Source organism: Polypterus senegalus, chromosome 17 (assembly GCF_016835505.1).
Source record: "Polypterus senegalus isolate Bchr_013 chromosome 17, ASM1683550v1, whole genome shotgun sequence".
Lineage (NCBI taxonomy): Eukaryota > Metazoa > Chordata > Cladistia > Polypteriformes > Polypteridae > Polypterus > Polypterus senegalus.
Genome location: NC_053170.1, coordinates 51,820,395 through 51,841,101, shown reverse-complemented (window position 1 = coordinate 51,841,101; position 20,707 = coordinate 51,820,395). Strand labels below are relative to the sequence as shown.

Sequence of the window (20,707 nt, the reverse complement as noted above, 5' to 3'; positions counted from 1 at the left end):
GCAGTCCCTACATTAATGGAATGAAGGCCAGAGGTCCACATGACCATCATCGTCTAATTCTTCCACATGAAGCCAGTAAAGCATGAGGACTGATTGAGAACATTTACAGTATGTTAGGTAGAATGTCCATTGGGGGCTGGGTGGTCTCGTGGCCTCGGAACCCTTGCAGATTTAGTTTTTTTTTTTCTGTCCTCCTGGACATCAGACTTTACTTTATTCTTTGTTACTTAGTATTGCCTAATCTTATTTTTATGCATTTCTTTTTTCTTTCTTCATCTTGTAAAGCACTTTGAACTACACATTTGTAAGAAAATATAAATAAATGTTGTTGTTGTTATTCCAGTTACAGAAACCGGAATATGGACTTCTAGAAACCAGGTTACAGTAACTGTCCGTTGCACTTTTGTTAGTCTGCGTGTGTCTTTGCTTCACACATGCATCCAGCAGCCAAGATTAGAAAACAAAAGTAGCACCAACAAAGATTATTTTCCTGAGGTAAAATCCTGGGTGAGTTCTTCTCCTGGTTGAAATAATCAGTCTCAGTATTTCAGAAATCGATGCATTTATGTTGTTGAGCTGAACATACAGTGCTATGCTCAGTGGCACAATCTCAGGAGACAGAAGCTCCATGCTTGTTTTTGGAATCACTGCAGTCATTGATGATATTTAATGTTTTTTAACATGTTTATAATATCAAGTAGTTTTACAGATACCAGTTTTCGCCTTAACTGGGTTACTCAACTTATACAGGTTTTGTGTGTGCATGTAAGCGCAGTCATTGTTAAAATATGTTGTGGTTTACTACACTATTGGCACGCAGACTTATCTTGCTCAAATGGAAGAATCCTAACTCTCCTCTTTTAAGTCAGTGGATAAATAATGTTATATATTATTTGAAATTGGAAAAAATTTAATTCTCACCTAGAGGATCTGTGCAGAAATTTTTCAAAACCTGGCAGGATCTAATCAATAACATTCTAGAATAAGCTTTTAAAGCACAGAGGAAGCATATTCTCTCCCCATTTTCTTTTTTTCTCCATTTATCTACAGTGGGATGCAAAAGTTTGGGCAACCTTGTTAATAGTCATTATTTTCCTGTATAAATCGTTGGTTGTTACGATAAAAATGTCAGTTAAATATATCATATAGGAGACACACACAGTGATATTTGAGAAGTGAAATGAAGTTTATTGGATTTACAGAAAGTGTGCAATAATTGTTCAAACAAAATCAGGCAGGTGCATAAATTTGGGCACCGTTGTCATTTTATTGATTCCAAAACTTTTAGAACTAATTATTGGAACTCAAATTGGCTTGGTAAGCTCAGTGACCCCTGACCTACATACACAGGTGAATCCTATAATGAGAAAGAGAATTTAAGGGGGTCAATTGTAAGTTTCCCTCCTCCTTTAATTTTCTCTGAAGAGTAGCAACATGGGGGTCACAAAACAACTCTCAAATGACCTGAAGACAAAGATTGTTCACCATCATGGTTTAGGGGAAGGATACAGAAAGCTGTCCCAGAGATTTAAGCTGTCTGTTTCCACAGTTAGGAAGATATTGAGGAAATGGAAGACCACAGGCTCAGTTCAAGTTAAGGCTCGAAGTGGCAGACCAAGAAAGATTTCGGATAGATAGAAGCGACGAATGGTGAGAACAGTCAGAGTCAACCCACAGACCAGCACCAAAGACCTACAACATCAACTTGCAGCAGATGGAGTCACTGTGCATCGTTCAACCATTCGGCACACTTTACACAAGGAGATGCTGTATGCGAGAGTGATGCAGAGGAAGCCTTTTCTCCGCCCACAGCACAAACAGAGCTGCTTGAGGTATGCTCAAGCACATTTGGACAAGCCAGCCTCATTTTGGAATAAGGTGCTGTGGACTAATGAAACTAAAATTGAGTTATTTTGGCATAACAAGGGGCGTTATGCATGGAGGAAAAAGAATACAGCATTCCAAGAAAAACACCTGCTACCTACAGTAAAATATGGTGGTGGTTCCATCATGCAGTGGGGCTGTGTGGCCAGTGCAGGGACTGGGAATCTTGTCAAAGTTGAGGGGCGCATGGATTCCACTCAGTATCAGCAGATTCTGGAGACCAATGTCCAGAAATCAGTGACAAAGCTGAAGCTGCGCCGGGGCTGGATCTTTCAACAAGACAACGACCCGAAACACTGCTCAAAATCCACTAAGGCATTCATGCAGAGGAACAAGTACAACGTTCTGGAATGGCCATCTCAGTCCCCAGACCTGAATATAACTGAAAATCTGTGGTGTGAGTTAAAGAGTGCTGTCCATGCTCGGAAGCCATCAAACCTGTTTTGTAAAGAGGAATGGTCCAAAATACCTTCAACCACAATCCAGACTCTCATTGGAACCTACAGGAAGCGTTTAGAGGCTGTAATTTCTGCAAAAGGCAGATCTACTAAATATTGATTTCATTTCTTTTTTGTGGTGCCCAAATTTATGCACCTGCCTGATTTTGTTTGAACAATTATTGCACACTTTCTGTAAATCCAATAAACTTCATTTCACTTCTCAAATATCACTGTTTGTGTCTCCTATATGATATATTTAACTGACATTTTTTATCGTAACAACCAACAATTTATACAGGAAAATAATGACTATTAACAAGGTTGCCCAAACCTTTGCATCCCACTGTATATTCACTTATTAATTTATCTGTTTATTTATTTTTACTAGGTTTAAGTTTTATTCTGCTGCCCATGCTCTCTTTCTCAGGGGTGGGGGTTGATTTGTTTTCAATCCTATTCTTGTAAAATTGATCTATTTGTATGGAATGTCGTGTGATTTCAATAAAATTAAAAAATATATATGTTGTGGTTTTCCTTATACTGTATCTTAAATACTTCTAAAAAAAAATTACATTTGAGAGATGAAAAATCTTCACATGATTCTGATTACTGCTAGAAGCACTATAAAAATATAAATTCAATTTGTGCCACTGTAATTAAAAAAGCAAAAGTACATTTAAATGCTACACAAATACTTTGTTTTCTTAAAATAGCAGCTTATTGCCATTTTCGCAAAGGCTTTTCACCAAAAACACCCATCATTTATTTTAACACCATTAAACAAGCACCATTATCTCTCTAATACCTTGACAGGACTCTCATTATACAGCCAAGCTAGGAATTGAGTAGAATTCCAGTAAGAATCGGCTGCTTCCCAATCACCATCTGACCAGATTACGTCTGGCTTGTACCTGAGGGTCAGAAGTTAGAAAAATCAGCAGTATTTAGCTTGCATATAATAAATGTCATTCCTTTTAAAATATACTTCATGTGCCATGCTGCATTGAAGATGTAGTTGATTACTGTATTTAACAGCACACAGATTCTGTAACCAGTGTGTTTGACAGAACTTTGGCATAGTCTGCTAAGCCATATCAAGGTGCCCAGGCTCTGTAGGCCATCATAAAAACACAGAAAATGTTTATACTTTTCTTCACTTTCAATAATTAGTTAAATCTGCAAGAGAAAATTTGACATAGAATTTAACTAGGCTCCATTATATCCTGGCCCTCTCTCCGGCACTATGCTGGAGACGTCGGCAGTGGGATCTGCATGCAGACATTTTACTATCAGCCTAAGAATTTTTTCACTAATCGTCAGGAATTCAAGCATACTCATCATCTCCTAATGCTACAAACTGCAGTAACAAAAAACACACACTATGGACATGATCTGTTTATTTAACTGCCAAGACTTCAGGACTGAATGACATGAATTATGGGGGGGGGGTATGATCTAGGGCTTTAATCACCACATATTTTCATTTCTTCTTCCCATTTAATCAATTCACTTTGTGAGATATGGCTGGTCATCCTGGCCAATACCCTCAGGCCGCCAGGTGGAGCCATCCCTGCATCATGAAGGGGCCCCAAATTCCAGCAGGGACTCATGAGAATTGGAGTCTTCCAGTGCAACCCTGCTAGATAACGTGGGGGCCACCAGGAGACGCTGTTGGGAGGCCCAGGAACATTGGGGTTTACTACAATCCGGAAGTATGTCATAGTCATGGGGACGGAAGGGCCAACATACTTCCAGGATGAAGAAAAAAGGACTTTTTATATAACCCCGAAGTGATGGGGAATCATGAACTGAGGAATGAAGCACTTCCGGGTTAAACAGTATAAAGATTGTGGGAAACCCAGACGGGTGAGCTGAGTCGGGAGGAAGGGTGGCAACACGTCTGGGAGTAGGAGGATTGATTTGTTTATTGATTATTGTATTGTGAATTGGTTTATGAATATAGTGGAGTGCAGGGTGCTTCTGATAATAATCAGAAAGATTATTATAATAAATCCAAACTTTGGACTTTTACCTGGTGTCTGGAGTCAACTCTGAGGGTTCAAGGGGACGACAACACCCCCTATCTACCACAACTTTCACATTATTGTCTAATACTACAGTATTTTGCTCCATATTCTCTCTACATTGTGTAGTCATTTTTTGACCACCCAGCAGGTTCAATGGGTCTTGAAACATCTAAATTGCACAATTTCAAATCAAATTCAACTTTTAAAATTTTGGGAAGGCAGCAAAGTAAATTAAAATTTAATTGTGGAACAGTTGCTAAAAACCCCTGCCTTATTTCTCTTGAGTCTGAGAACTGAATCCCAGTTTTAAGCAGTGCCTATATGGAGTGTGGTTTAATTTCCATCTTGAATTCAGTGTAACCACCTCCCCACAACTCCAAATTAGATAACACGGTAGAAAATAAATGGATGTTTAAAATTATTATTTAAAATTAAACATGGGGGCTTAAATTCTAATTATATAATACTGCACATAGTAATATTAATGCAACAAAATGACAAAAGGAAAACTGCTTACCTTGTGACGAGATCATAAAGCTCAGGCATTGCTTTACTGAAGACAAAATCTTGGGTTTTAAATCCCGATTTCTTGTCAGAGAGATAGAGAGGATGAAACCACTCAAAAAGAGAATGATACACACCATAGTGCATTCCTCTGAAATAATATGTGAATACCAGGAATATATGAATACCAGCAAAACATGTAATGTATATACATAATGCTTTCCATGTTCCTGTCTCACCTTTTTCTTACAGCATCACCTAATTCACCAACTAAGTCCTGATGCGGTCCTGCATCAACTGAATTCCAGTTCCATGACGTGGGTGAACCCCAGTTAGTGAATCCTTCATGGTGCTTGGTTGTAAGGACAACATACCTGCAATTTAAATTAACACTTGTGAATAAAATGGAATCTTTTACATCATTAGACAACAAATCAAATTTACGTATAGATATCTATTCACAAATAGTTAGAAACAAAAAATAGGAAGAATTAAAAAAAAATAAACAAACTCTAAAAACTAGAACACTACAAGCAACCTTCACCCAGAGCTGCTTTATATAGTATGAGAAACAACAAACTATTTTATATCGATATGGGGCAGCTCACAGACTTACAAGTTTCAGAATTATAAATGGGAGTGTCACAATGGTGCAGCGGTTAGTGATGCTTCCGCACAGATCCAGCATCCTGGATTAGACTCTAAACTAGTTTAGTGTGAGTGGACGCTTCATTGAACTGCTACCCCATCCAAGTTGATTCCTACATTACATCTGATGCTGCTGGGCTAGCTCCCCTATAACTATAAATGACTTTGATAATGGAAGTGCATCATACTCATGGCTGATTCCAGCCTTGTACAAAAGATTTCTAATATAGGACCCAGTCTTTAGTGACAGTTTGTATCAATACCCAGAACTTAGATGGAAAATCATTTATATATTGTAAACTGGTTTTCAGTGCATTGTCTGGACATGACAAGGCTAAATGAATTCCATAATCCCCAATTGGATTATTACATGAAGTCAACCTCTGCTGGAGTATATAAGGAGGAACAAATTTCCCTCAGGTAAGAAATAAACTTCTATCTATCTATCTAACTAACATTGGTGCAACTAGACAGTACAGTTTAATTTTAGAGTGGAAAATGGACATAGCAAAGGTGATTACAAAACAGATGCAAAAGCAAATTATTGCCATTGCTTCTATGACTTTAAATCAGATGCAAAAGTGGGTTATTGGCATTGCATCTATTACTTTAAAACGTCAACAGAGACACCAAACTAATGTGTCCTTTGGCCACTGGAAGTTTCCAGTTTATAATATGCGGCTTTTAGAAAGTTCAACTTCAAGAATTAATGGAACATCAGAAAATAGTATTAAAAAGTGGGAGGCTATCACTAAGAAAATCAAAAGCAAGCCATGCTGTGTTTAGGTTTTACTTTCTATTATGACATGCATGTTATGGACATTTGGTGATTGGCTTTCATGGATGAGTGGGCATTTTGGGATTGGGTTTATATATTCTTACTGGTGTTTATGACCACTCTAATATCAAATATCCTTATGATTATGATTTTTCAAACATGTTTTGGTATTGTTTTTTTTTTTTTTTTTCTCCGATCATATCTTGCTCTCAATAAATTATTGATCACAAAAAAGCAGATGCAATGAATATTTTTTTTCCGCATAAACCAAAAAGCTTCCAGCTGCAGACAGCTGACCTCAGGTCCCTGGCTCAACTGTGCCATTCACAGATGCTTGGGCGTATCTGCAGATCAATACGTACTGTATCTGATTACCAATGAAGAAGGAGTGGTAGAAGAGGGGCTGTCTGGTCAGAAAAGAAATATGATTTTAATATTAGGCACAGGCACGCAGAAGTGAGCTATCTTGTCTTCAGATGTTAAGAAATAATATGCCACACATCATAGAAAATAATTGTGTTATTAGAGTGGGGATCTGCACAAGTAGTCAACAAAGCTTTGAGTAACCACTGCTGCAGTAATGGTATGTTTACTCTTATCATTGCTGTCATTCTGACTGAATTTATTGGTTGGCTCTGATAATCATGTTTCAAAAAAGACTAAATCAGGGTAAGAAGAGTGAATGGGATGTACTACACTTGCATGGCATTATATTTTAATAATAAACATTATCTCTTATTATAGTTTTATTCGAAAAGCTGCAATTGGATAAATCAGCTTAAGAGAACAAGTGGATGGACAACAGTTACTTCAAAATAAAACTATTTCTTATTATAGCTTCTTATTGTTGCACTCTGTGGATTTAAAAGCAGTACACGTGTTTCATGTTTACTATTTTACCACAAAGAAATGTGTTTTCCTTCATTGTGTTTGCTAGGTGGGCTGTTTTCTAGCTCTTCTTAAATACAGAAGCTCTTTACAAATTTTACATGTTGAAATATGTAAACACAAATTCACACAACGAGACATCCAGAAAAGTAGTGCACAGCTGTGGAACACATAAAAGCAGCCCAGGTTTTTATGATGCTGGAATAAACCTGCATATTCTATCAACCAACAGGAACTAAGCTGGAATTCTTACCTCAAGAAAATTATTAACCACTTCTAATATTACTGAGCACATTGATTTTTGTGTTTCTAATAATAAAAAGAAGCTGCCTCTTTTCTAGGAAATGCAAGGCACTTAACCCTTAAATTGTTAATCATGTGATAATCACGCCATAACAAGTTCTCTATTTTCTAGTAAGCCTTTTTTTTTTTTTTTTGCAGAAGTAGCTTGATGCCTTCTACATGTGAATTAACACATTAATCTTTCTTATTATCTTCAGTTTATGTCTTTTTTTGGAACATAAACTAAAACAGTGCAGTGTAATGTGCAAATCTATATATCTATTTATTTTCTGTCTCATTTATTCCATTTAGAGTATCAAAATGACTGTTCCTGTCCCAGCATCACTGAGGTCAATGCAAGTGCTAAACATGGATAGCTGCCAGCTCTTCACAAAGCAAACTCATGCAAAGTTTTGTGTACCAAATCAACGTACCCTACATCTTCTTCTTCTTTCTGTTGCTCCCGTTAGGGGTTACCACAGAGGATCATCTTCTTCCATATCTTTCTGTCCTCTTCATCTTGCTCTGTAACACCCATCACCTGCATGTCCTCTCTCACCACATCCATAAACCTTCTCTTAGGCCTTCCTCTTTTCCTCTTTCCTGGCAGCTCTATGTTTAACATCCTTTTCCAAATATACCCAGCATCTCTCCTCTGTACAAACCAGCACAATCTTGCATCTCATATCATTAGGATATTAGAGACTCATACACACAAAGCAAGAATGTGCAAACTCTTCACAAGTTCTGTCTAGGATGGGATTTGTATCCAGGACTCCGGAGCTGTGAAGCTGCCACATTAAACACTGTGCCAACCTCATAGTCTACCATCTACAGTATCAACCAATCAGCCAACCATCTATTGAACAACTGCCTGTCATTACATGCTACTCTATATTAAACTGGGGTTGTGCAGTGCTTAGTATTACTGCTTCGGGAAGCCACCATCATTGGTTATAAAATTTCACACCCTGTTTTTGTCTGTTTCAGGATCTGCACATCCCCCCTGGTTCTGCATGCATTTTCAATCTGCACTCACAAAGACATACAGGGTAGGCCAACTGGCAATTCCACTTGTGGCCTTGTATGTGTGGTGGGTCCCAAAATAGACCAGCGTCTTATCCAGGGTTGTTTCCTGCCTTGCACCTACTGTTGTTGGGGACAGGCTTCAGCACCCAATTATTATAAAATGTAGAATGTACATATGTGTACATATTGAATTCAGAAGAACAGTTAAATACAATAAAATATAGTTATTAGTACCTGTCTTGTGATGGACTGACATAACATGCATATCTAGTAGGTTGCTTCTTACCTTGACCCAAATATCTCTTTCACCAAGAAATAGCTCAAAAATCCAGTGCTGTCTCTATTAATTTCAACAAACTATTCTGTTTTCTAAGGTGGCAAAATTTGGTGGGTGGCATTTTATTAAACAATACAGACTTACAAACTATTAGACTCTGTACAACTGGCCAGTTCCCATTAACCCGATTATATTGTTTTACATTATGAAGATTGGTTTTAATGTTTGATGACCCACTGTTATTATGGATGACCTTCCAAACTGGGGATCATAGGCTACAACATATTAATAATAATACTCAAGCTGACATAGCATAGGACACACAGACCCAGCAAAATAAAATTAAACAAATCAAACAGTAAAAGGACTGCTCTTAAATGCATTGCTAAAGGATGACTTAATTCAAACTATAATAATTTCTCAAATGGGCTTATATTAAAATCAGCATTAAAATGTGGTAAATATCATTCTCTGTCATTCACCACTATCCATAACATTTGCTCTGGGCACACTAAAGCAGTTCTCCATACTGTAGTCCGAGCTCATGTATTGACTAGACAGTTATATGACATTATTTTCATACATTAGCAAGCATGCTGTAAATACAAATCATTGGTAAATGTTTAAGGATATTCATTATACTTCAGTTTGATTAATTTTGTGAAATATTTAAGATTGTCAATTTATTTCAATATACAAAATTAAATTTTTATGTGGAAACCTTAGTAAAATTTAAACAAAATCGTTGCCTTCATTGTAAGCTATCTGGTAGGCTGTCGGTGTAAATACAAGGCTACAGTGTACAATACTAATCAAAACTATTTGGTTATGTGACACAGATCACTTTTTCCTTTGAGAAACTTTAAATGCAAAAAATAAAATACATGAAAATAATATTAAGTCTGCTAAGACAGTCCTTTGTATTTTCAGAAATTACACCTCTCAAATATTTTTCTAAGTTTTCTAAACCAGCATTGCTGTAAGTTATCAAATGCCCCTCTAGACAATCTCAAATTGTAAATCTAATGTGTTGTGTTCAGACTCTCCATATTTCACACCTCTTTTGTGTCTCCAGTTTTCTATGTACTGGTCTGTCAGTGATGATTCCACTCAGAAGTAATGGCGGTGACAGGCGTCATTTACAACTTCACCTAGGACGGCAAAAATACCAGAGCCGGCTCTGCGAAAATTCCCAAACAGATTTCAGTGCTAATGAAAAATTGACAACATGTGCTTTTATCAAACTATATCCTGTATTTTCTTTGTTTATGTTATCATTCCCCGTCAACATATATTTTCAAAGAGTTTATTTTATCATTCCCCGTCAACATAGTTTTTCAAAGACATCTACTTTCATTTTTATCCAAAGATGTTCAACAGCAAGGTGAACAATCGTTTTGAATATCCCATTTTCCGACAGCAGGAGCCGCACTTGTCCCGTTTCTACAAGGGGCACTCGTTATTTTATCTGACTGTCCCCGCCAGAATCGCGATTCAATTAAAGAGCTTTAGCCTGGCTGCTACCGAAAAAGAGCGGAGTGAGGAGAAATCAAAGTTGAGCTCCACGAAACTGAGAAACTCCGCTGTGTCGGCTACTATACTTGCTTGACTAGATAAGCCTACGTGGGGCACTCGCTTATTCACGTGGGGCTGCTGTACAAATTGGTTAACTGCTGGAGGATGCAAACAGGCAAACGTATCAGCTTGGAGAAGAGCCACTAACACCTTTTGGTGCAATTTTGCCTTACATATTAACGCTTACTGAGATGGACTAATAGTCTGAAGTTTACATGTGTTCCTGTTTTGCACAAAACGTTGCCGAGATAGGCTCCGCCCAGTCATTCGACAAACCTATGCTGAGTTAAGCGGTTTTAAAATTATGTTAGTTGTGGATGAACCCGTATGCTTTTTCAATGTGAATTGTTTTGTATATCACACATTAAAGTGGGTTTTGAGTTATGATGATAAAGTATACGGCACTGCATACTCTCAAACTTTCAAGTAAATTACTGCATTTATTATATTGATTTATGTTTAAGATGAGTGGCCGATAACACTGATCAGTGCAAGGTTGCGTAGACCAATAATAAACGATGGTCTTTTTTAATTTTGTGCATTTGAATTGGCAGCTTAACATGAAGAAATGTTCTGAAGCTCCAAGATTACTTGTTGGCTGCTTGATGCCGGAAACTCCGGCGACAGCTGGCGCGCCAGCTACAGAATCACCTCGAGTTGTCGCCCCTTTCCGCCCCATCAGCGGTTAACGTCGCGCCCATACCCACTCACTTGGCTCCAGAGTCCCGGAAAAGGTCCGCCCATTCCTCCGGGTCAAAGAACTCCGCCTTGAACTTGGGGGCGAAGTCTGCATAGCTGAAGTCCGGTGGATAGTTCTTTTTCATGAAGTTCACATAAGCTGGATCTTTAGTCCCTTGCCAGTGCCACCAGAACCACTCGCTGCCGAAACCGGGCACCGCGAACACCCCCCAGTGCACGAAAATGCCGAATTTGGCTTGATCGTACCAAGGAGGCAGCGGCCGCTTGTCCAGACTCTCCCAGTCCGGATTGTAGGGGCCGCGTTGGGGTTGGGAAGCGACGATCGGGAAAGCAGCGAGGACCGCCCAGAGCGCCAGCATGATGTATTTTTCCTCCAGTTGATCTTCCTTCTAGTGTTGAGCCCGAGCCCGAGCCCACGCACCCTTCGCACAAAGCTGTTCCGCGTCGCTACAAAAGCTTACAGCTTTTCGCTGGGCCGCCGCATTAAACACTTGCATACATTCCTTTCTACGCGTGTTTCACGTGATCACTTCCTTTAAAGCGGCAAGATGCCCTTCAAAACCGCGTGACAGTCAGTGTTAAACATTAAAAGGATGCCGTCGGCGGCAGAATAGGGAAACAGTAAGTAACGGCCATCCATCCGTTATCCGTTAATCTATTTTAGGACCGCGGTGGTGTACGTGGTGGCCATGCAACAGCATCAGGTGCAAGGCAGGAACTAGCTCTGGACGGGCTGCGAGTAAATCGTTGGGGACACATAACATTCTTACGAGTTCATTTTAGACCTCCAGACCCCAGCTGGTTCGAGGATGTTTGGCCACACGTCATCACCCTCCACCCTCAAGACACAGTCCTCTGCTACACTCCGGCTGCACATGCCCCTTAACATCATTGTGAAGCTTGCTGAAGACACAGCAGTGGTAGGTCTGATATCTAACAACAATGTGTAGGCTTACCTGGATGAAGCTGAAGTAAGTACAACTGTCAACTGGACAAGTTGATTCTGGACTTTGGGAGAAAATATTAGAAACACTATGACTCCCTCAGTATTAGCAGCAATCACGTGGAAATGGTGGACAGGTGTCCACATTACAGAGGACCTGACCTGGTCCAAGTACATCAACACCTTTGTACAAAAGGCACCATGACGTACCATGTCTGACACCTCAGGGATTTCAGGCTGCCTTCTCAAGTACTGAAGAACTCCTACACATCAGCATTAAAAGTTTCCTGGCAGGGCGTACTACTGTCTGGTTTGGAAACAGCAGAGGCTCTGCAGAGGGTGGTGCGGTCAGCTGAAGCATCCCTGGGTGTGCACTCTCTAACTTCCAGGATATCTACACAAAGCAATGTCAGACCAGGGCATAGAAATTTACCAAGGCAATTTATCAAGGATACCAACCAATCCAAAGACAGCCTCTTCTGCGTTTCTGCAGTCAGGCAAGCGGTAATGAATTTCAAATCAGAGAGACCTAGGAGCAGCTTTTTTTCTTAGGTCCATCCACATCTTGAATGAGAAAAGTGCCTGCAACTGCATGATGCTGTGAAGACAAGAGGGTGCTAGAGAGCCCCAAACCCCAAACACGACCACACAAACACAGTCCTGGGTTCAAATAAAGGGTGTCTAATCCACAATACCTCAGTATACACATGTACAAACACAATTCATACTCCTTCAATCACCTCTTCTCTCCACCGCACCACACCACACCACACTCCTCCTGCACACTTCCAGGTCACACAGAAGTCCCACATAACAGTGAGTACATCTCCCTGCAGCGCCGTCTTGCAGCACCCACATACCCCAGCAGGGCTGCACTGCTGGATTATAAATCCCAGAATTCCCTGGAGGTTCCTGAATGGGCGCCGGTATCGAGGGCTGCTGCCATCTAGCTACTGAGGGGAATAAACATCCCCCAGAGACAGTCCTTCCCTGTCCTCCTCTTCTATTCTGTCCTGGCCAGGGAAGGTGCTACAATTATGTCTGTATGGGATGCCTGTCCATCTACCTGGGCCATCCCACCTGGGAAAGGAACAGTCTTCTCTCTTGATTGGGATCTCAGTCCATCCATTACGGAAGCTTTGTCTAGGTGCGATATCCTTCCCCCTCTTGGCCGGGATGCTTTTCTGTCCAGTCAGAGCCTTCCATCTAGGTAAGGTATTTACCCAACACCCTTCTGGGATGCCCATCTATCCCATGAGGCACTTAAAAATGTGCATTTCTCTGTTCTCTTATACTGATTTATTTAAATGGGTAAGTTATTATTTATTGTTTGTTTGTCACATGTTTTGTAATTCTGGTGCTTGCATACTATTTCATTCATTTAACTTAGTGATTGCTTTTAATAATTGTAAGGTAAGTGTTATCGTTTATTGTCTTTTTAACTCTTGTTACTGCACAGTCTTGAAGTTTAGTAATTAAGAATTTCACTACATATTGCACTGTGTGTATAATTGCATGTGACAAATCAAATTTGATTTTGATTTAGAGTCGACAGAGTGCCTGACAAGCCTAGGATTTCTATACCAGTTAATTCTAAACATCCATCCATTTTCCACCCCCACTAATCCAGAGCATGGTCATGAGGAGGCTGAAGCCCATCCTAGCAAGCATCAAACTCAAGGCAGGATCAATCCCTGGACAACATAAACACACATTATGTGTCTCATATTGATAAACTAGAGCTTCAACTTGAAGAATGGCTAGCATATCTCAAGACACATAACCCTCTCATTGACCGAGTTAAACGGCAAAAAAATGTCATTTTTCACAATGCAATTTGATGACTTTTTCCCTGGAGTAACCTTGGGCTACAAAGATTGTTTTTCGGGACCATTTTCTTCCCGTCAAATTAGATTAGAATTCAGTGGTTCTCAGACTTGGTCCCATGGGTTCTCACTGTGGCTGTCGGTTTTTGTTTCAGCCTACTTCAGGACTTCTAGCCTAATTAATCCTAAGGAAATGCTTCGTTCCCAGTTTTAGTGTTTTTGGGTCAATGCAGAAATTAGAAAAAATACATTTTTTTTTTACCAACTATTGATTTATGTTATATGGGGGTAATGTAGTGTATTTTATTTTAACTTGGATTTTTAAGATTTTCACCATCATCACAATTTGCAGTCTGCTTTTCCAGGGGTTCTGATTATTTGATCCATTATTTACTAATGAACACATTAGTGAGTTTGGTAGTGAAGTAGCTGTAGCCTTTCTGTTTTTCTTGTTGTCTGCCTGACTGTCTGCTCTGCTTGTTGTTAACTGTTATTATTAGGATGCATTTCAGGGAGGAAGCTACACAGAAAAAAATAAATTAATAGGAAAGCAACAAAAGAGAGTTACACATTCAAAGCTATAACAAAATAGAAATATTCATAAATGTCTTAAAATCTCAAAATTACACTAATGTGCTTCTCTAAATGCAGACTAAGAACAGAAAAAAGACCAGTGGATGTGGATTAAAAACCTGCAGACACAGTGGACCTCCAAGACAGAGTTTGAGAACCTCTGGATTAGATAATTTATAAATTAATTTGGGCATAATAAACTGTTTAAATGAAACAGGAAACTGAATGAGGAGTCAAAGGACTTTATTTGTCCTTTTCTCCACATGCACAATAAAGAGCATATGCCCTGCTTTGTCAGTTTTTTAAACTACATTTTGTTGCCAGAAATGTTCTATTTATTTTTCTCAGTTTCTGTAGAACTATGTTCTTATGTGAATATTTTTTTGATTGATTTTTATCTTTCTCATTATTTGTGTGTTTGTGCATACATGCATGTACTGTATCTGTAAGAGGTTCATTGTGTGAGTGTGTGTGTTTGTCAGAGAACACTTGGGAATTTGAGCTTCAATTCAAGGAAAATGTTACCAATTATGTAAAATAAATTCAGAATTTCCCACAAGTAATAATATCAATTCTTAGCCTATGAAGCCCTTTCCCAGATTTTGTCTGAAGATGACGTCCAGAATTGAAGAGGAGGTACCTGAACAAGAAGGCAATACAGAATACAACCCAAAACCTGACTCTTCTTGGGATGATGGAGAAGTCCTTGGAGTCAGTGAAAAAGAGACATTTTTTCCAAAAATCAACAAACAACTTCTCTCACGTAAACCACACAACCATCCTTGTCAGAACAGGATGGTAACACATAATATTGTAAAGAGCATCCCAGGACCTACTACATTATCAATTTCCAATTCACAAGACATTGCCTCAGCCTTCTTATTCTTCTTCACACTAACCACTGCAAAAATCATTCTGAAAAGACAAACACTGTGGATATCTGCAAGTATGGAGATGGCTAGAAGAGGATGGAGTACAGTGATTTGAATCACTATGAATTATTTAATTTGGCTTTTTTGACATTAATCAACAGCAACAGGCTATTGTCAATGTGAAAACATAATGCGAAATTGTCTAAATTAATTACAAATATATAAGACAAAATAATCAATTGCGTAAGTATTCATTGCAAAATCAAAGGTTTTCTTTATATTGAGAATGGCAGAAAGATTACAGTATACTGCGGCAGGCAATTCCGTTTCTTAAAATGTGTCTTAATACAGTAATAGGAAATATATCACTATTCATGGAGGTTTTAGAACACAGAGGAACTATATAAGAAATGGCAGAGCAGGCTCTTTTTCCTTAGGAGACTGCATATCTTTAACGTGAGAAGTGACATCCTTCACATCTTCTATACCTCTGTGATGGCCAGTGTGACTTTCTACATTGTGGTGTGCTGGGCTGATAACATCACTAAAGAGAGGCCCACCAAATGAACAAGCTAATTAAAAAGGTAAGCTTAGTTACAGGATGGACTCTGGACCCTAACAGGGCATAGTAAAGGAAAGAATTAAAACAAAACTGAGTGACGTTATGAACAATGTTGCACATCCTCTCTCTGATACACTAACACTGAAGACTTTCAGTCAATGAATTATTTAGCAGAACTGTGTCAAGAAAAGCTAAGGGGGCTCCTTTATACCTACGCCTGCATAATGCCTTAATGTAATTGCAACAGCCAAGCTAGAAGTTGTTCTTCTTTTTAATTTTCTTGCTTTATAGTGATTTTGCTGTGTTGAGACCAAAGTCTGTCTGTCTGTCTGTCTATCTATCTAATGAGATTTTTTAAATAGAAAAATTCCTCCCTGGGGATAAATAAACATGGAGTAAAGGGCTCGATTATGCAGGACTGGATTACAAATATAGACATCTTATTCTTTATTACTCGTTCTAATTAACATTCATGCACTATTATTTCAAAAGTGAGAGCCAAGCTTCGTAAAAATTCAAATTAGCTTCACTGATTATTTAAAATATTGAGGCTGTTCATAGACATCTGCACTTATTTTCCTGAAATAAAATGGAAAAAAGAAGTGGATAGGACTGGCAAGCATTGTTGGGCTGAATGTCCTGTTCTGGTCTAGATTGTTCTAATGAAGTTCAAACAAGTAATTATGCAGAATTCAATTGAATTATTGATCGTGCAATTAATAAGATAGCTATCTCATAGATGTAGTGCATTTAACATCTATCTATCTATCTATCTATCTATCTATCTATCTATCTATCTATTTTCAAATATATATGTCACTGATTGACGCAAAAAACCCTTTAATGTCAAAGTGAAAAAGCAGTACAATATGATACACCTAAATCATCACTGGTGCAGCCTTTCAGTTTTAGAAGTCACATAATTAGGTCAGTAGAGATCATTGTCCATAGTCAAGGGGTTGCAATTGATTGTTGTATAAATTCACTTGTATGTAGAAGGCCATCTTGTGCTAAGTCAGTTTTGCAATTTAACCTACACAATGAAGAGAAAAAGAACACTCTGAGCAACTCCATGGAAATGGTGATTGAAAAGAACAAATTGAAGGAGGGAGACAATAAAATAAATAGTCACTGAATATTCTTTAAAGTCCAGTTAAATTAATCATTAGAAAATGGAAAGCAGTAAATCTGCCCAGAGAAGGCTGTCCACAAAAACTGAGCAATCATGCAAGAAGAAGACAAATGAGAGAGGCCACCAAGAGACTTAAAGTGGCTGTCTTTTTAATCCACTAGCCTACCAGGTAGCTTACAGGGATGAGGATAGCATAAGTGTAATTTTACTTTGCAGCCCCATAAACAATAACAATTATATTTATACACTAGCAAAATACCCGCGCTTCGCAGCGGAGAAGTAGTGTGTTAAAGAAGCAATGAAAGAGAAAAGGAAACATTTTGAAAATAACGTAACATGATTGTCAATGTAATTGTTTTGTCACTGTTGTGAGTGATGAGTGTTGTTGTCATATATATATATACACATACATATACATACACACATAAATACATACACACATACATACATACACACAAATACATATATATATATACATACATACACACACACATATATAAACATATATATACATATACATACATATCTACATATATACACACACAGCTATTTCGTATCAGTGCAATACGCTGCTTGTTAAAATGGATAACTCCGCTCTTACATGCAAGTCTGCGTGGATATTATGAACTATCGATTTGTTCAAGTTCTATTTAAATTTTAAATAGAAGGAATTTTTATTTAGTCGACAGAAATATCTTTGGTAGGAATGGTAAAACAGACAGGAATATTATTCCTGAATAAATCAACTCAAACCTTATACAACTTATAATATTTTGCTCTCCATAAAAATATATCCTGTCTAAATTATACAAGTTAGAAATAAAGTAAATATTAAAAGAACAAACATTCAAATTTCTTTACTCTTATGTAATTTTATATAAAAAATAAACTTAGATTTTAAATATCCCAAAAGATTTTGCTCTCCATAAAAATATATCCTGTCAAAATTATACAAATTCAAATATGAACATGCTGCATAACAAAACCTGGAAATATAAATAAAATGTGTTCCTTTCAGCAATAACAAATCAAATCATTCAGTTGTCTTTGCTCATATGTCATTTTAGAGCTGGACGCCTGGCATCTTTTTGGCACAGGTTCGTTTCTGTTTGGTGTGAGGTTCTGTGTTGTGGAGATTCTCAGGATGGATTGCAGGTGCTCATCAGTGAGGCGACTCCTGTGTGCTGTTTTGTTAGTCTTTATCACTGAGAAGAGCTTCTCACACAGATATGTGCTACCAAACATGCACAAGGTTCGAGCCGCATGTAGACGGACTTTTTTTGTTCTTCAAAGTCACCAAAGCGCCGTGCAAACTCAGTGCGCAGTGCGCCAGTTTATCAGCAAAGTGCGTATTTGGGAACACCGTAGTGACGACTTGGTTTAACATTACTTGGCAACAGGGAAAGTGGGGCAAGGTGCACTGGTGCATTTGTGTCTCCCATAAAAGCAGCTTCACTTGAAATCACTTTGTGATTGTGCACGGTAAAACGTCCGCTTAAGTGTCAGATTCTTGTTTAATTATTCTGCTTTCTGTATCTTCTGCATTGCATTCAGGTTACCCTGATGTTTTGTGTCATAGTGCCGTCTTAGATTAAATTCTGTAATTACAGCCACATTAGCTCCACAAATGAGACACAAGTAAACATATACTCAGCCTCCCATCGGTTTTTAAAGGCTCTATTTTCAGAATGAACTTTTCTCTCAGCATCGTGTGAGCTAGCCGCAATAACTTGCAGCATCATAAGCTAGACTTGATTAGCGGTAAGTGTTGGCAAGGCAGCTGAAGCGCTGCATTATGGGATCTGTAGTTTATTGTGTTACCAGCGCTTCATATACCTGGGCCATTAATAACAATAATACAGTATATAAAATGATCTCGGGCGGATATAATTACACGGGGCGGATGTGGCCCGTGGCCCTTGAGTTTGACAAATATGGACTAAATAGAACTTGAAAAGATATATTTTTTGAAATGTGATCGCGCAATTCAGATAGAGTTGGCAGCTACTACACCTGCATCCTCCCTCGCTCTTACTTTTTACCGTTCATCTAATGAATACACTGAGTATGGCTTTACCAAAACAATCATTGATGGCGAATAAAGTATCCATTATTCGTATGTAGATCGGGATATATATATATATATATATATATACCCGCGTATCGCAGCGAGAAGTAGTGTGTTAAAAAGCTAGAAAAGAAAAGGGAACATTTTAAAAATAACGTAACATGACTGTCAATATACAGTATTTGTTTTGTGAGTGTTACTGAGTGTTGCTGTCATCAAGGATTTGATTATCATTATTTCTTTCAATCAGGTTCGTATTTGTAGGATGTGTTGTGTTCAAGTTACATTCCGTGTTTGTCAATCGTTGTAAAGATGACAGGTTTCTTTCATCGATTCGTTTCTTACTGCATCAATAAACAGCTCGTCTTCTTCTTTATCTGAGACCTGACACACTGCATGCACGTTTTTTTACACTGTCTTCCTTTAGCGGGACATTGACTTTTTCCACCGTGTGCTTTGTTTCCGCAGTAGCTGGATTTATGAATATGCTTATCAGACGCTTCATATTTTTGCTGCCTTTTCAATTGTGTAATTCGGTTTTGTTCAGCTCTTTGGAACTGTTGCTTTTATCTGTGCACTCGCGTCAGTTCACGTGAGCCGCTCGGTGTACATGCATCGAAGGTTCCCAGCTGTGCTGGTGCCATCTGGTGCTATGTCCGTGGCTGTATTTAATGTTATCTTAGTCCTGGCACTTAAAACTTTCTCTCGCAGTTTCGCTGAGTTTGTGTCAAACACCACCCTGACCATCTCATCTTCCTCTCCATAAGCACAGTCCTTCACCCGTGAATATTTAGTGGGAGTTTGCTATTGGATTTCCGCTGGCGGACGGCCTTATATGGGCAGGCACTAAATTACAAGCGCCAGCGGCAGCCTGTCTATGAACTTCATTTAAAGTGTAGGTTTACATCGTGCTTTGTTTCAGTAGCAGAACTCATGAATATGGTTGTATATGTCACTTTCGGTTCGCTTCTTATTGTTTCGCTGCCTTCTCAATTATATAATGCATGTTTTCTTCAGCGCTTTTTGGAGGTCTTCCTGGTTTTCTATGTACTGCGTGATTACGTGGGAGGCGTGATGATGTCACACGAAACTCCGCCCCCACGGCGTTCAAGCTCATCTCCATTACAGTAAATGGAGAAAAACAGCTTCCAGTTATGACCATTACGCGTAGAATTTCGATATAAAACCTGCCCAACTTTTGTAAGGAAGCTGTAAGGAATGAACCTGCCAAATTTCAGCCTTCCACCCACACGGGAAGTTGGAGAATTAGTGATGAGTCAGTGAGTCAGTGAATGAGTGAGTGAGTGAGTGAGGGCTTTGCCTTTTATTAGTATAGATTGCCTAATGATGTTTACTGTGTTCTCACTAATGTATGAAAAAAAATCAGTATCACCATCCAATCAATGAATGACATAAATTTTCCCAGCAAGACTCCAACTATGGAGAATCTTTTTAGCAATTTGGAGTGAATCTGGAGAGTCATTGATAGTATCGAACAACAGAAGATAGTATTTGCAGAGTTTTAATGCACGTTTAAATGTTTTGAGAGGTACTTGTGCTTTGAACTAAACAAGTCCTTAGCAGTGCATTCAAAGTCTACAGCTGCATTCCTTTTGTCACATTTATTTTTTAATTTTTCTTTCTACAAATGTGCCTCCTATGCTAAACCCTTTTGAGGATTATTATTATTGTTGTTGTTA

At 38.6% G+C, this 20,707-nt stretch overlaps 1 protein-coding gene across 1 annotated transcript in view; it reads right to left on the bottom strand.

The window, feature by feature from the left end:
* Nucleotides 1-11,564, bottom strand: part of LOC120517375 (tissue alpha-L-fucosidase-like) — a 28,244-nt gene extending 16,680 nt beyond the window's left edge. Inside the window, exons 1-4 of the mRNA XM_039739644.1 lie at nt 11,044-11,564; nt 5,095-5,229; nt 4,869-5,006; nt 3,130-3,235 (exon numbers count right to left, since the gene is read on the bottom strand). Of these exons, the coding sequence (XP_039595578.1) occupies nt 3,130-3,235; nt 4,869-5,006; nt 5,095-5,229; nt 11,044-11,390 (726 nt within the window). The 5' untranslated portion in view covers nt 11,391-11,564. The remainder of the gene's footprint in view (nt 1-3,129; nt 3,236-4,868; nt 5,007-5,094; nt 5,230-11,043) is intronic.
* Nucleotides 11,565-20,707: the final 9,143 nt, after the last annotated feature.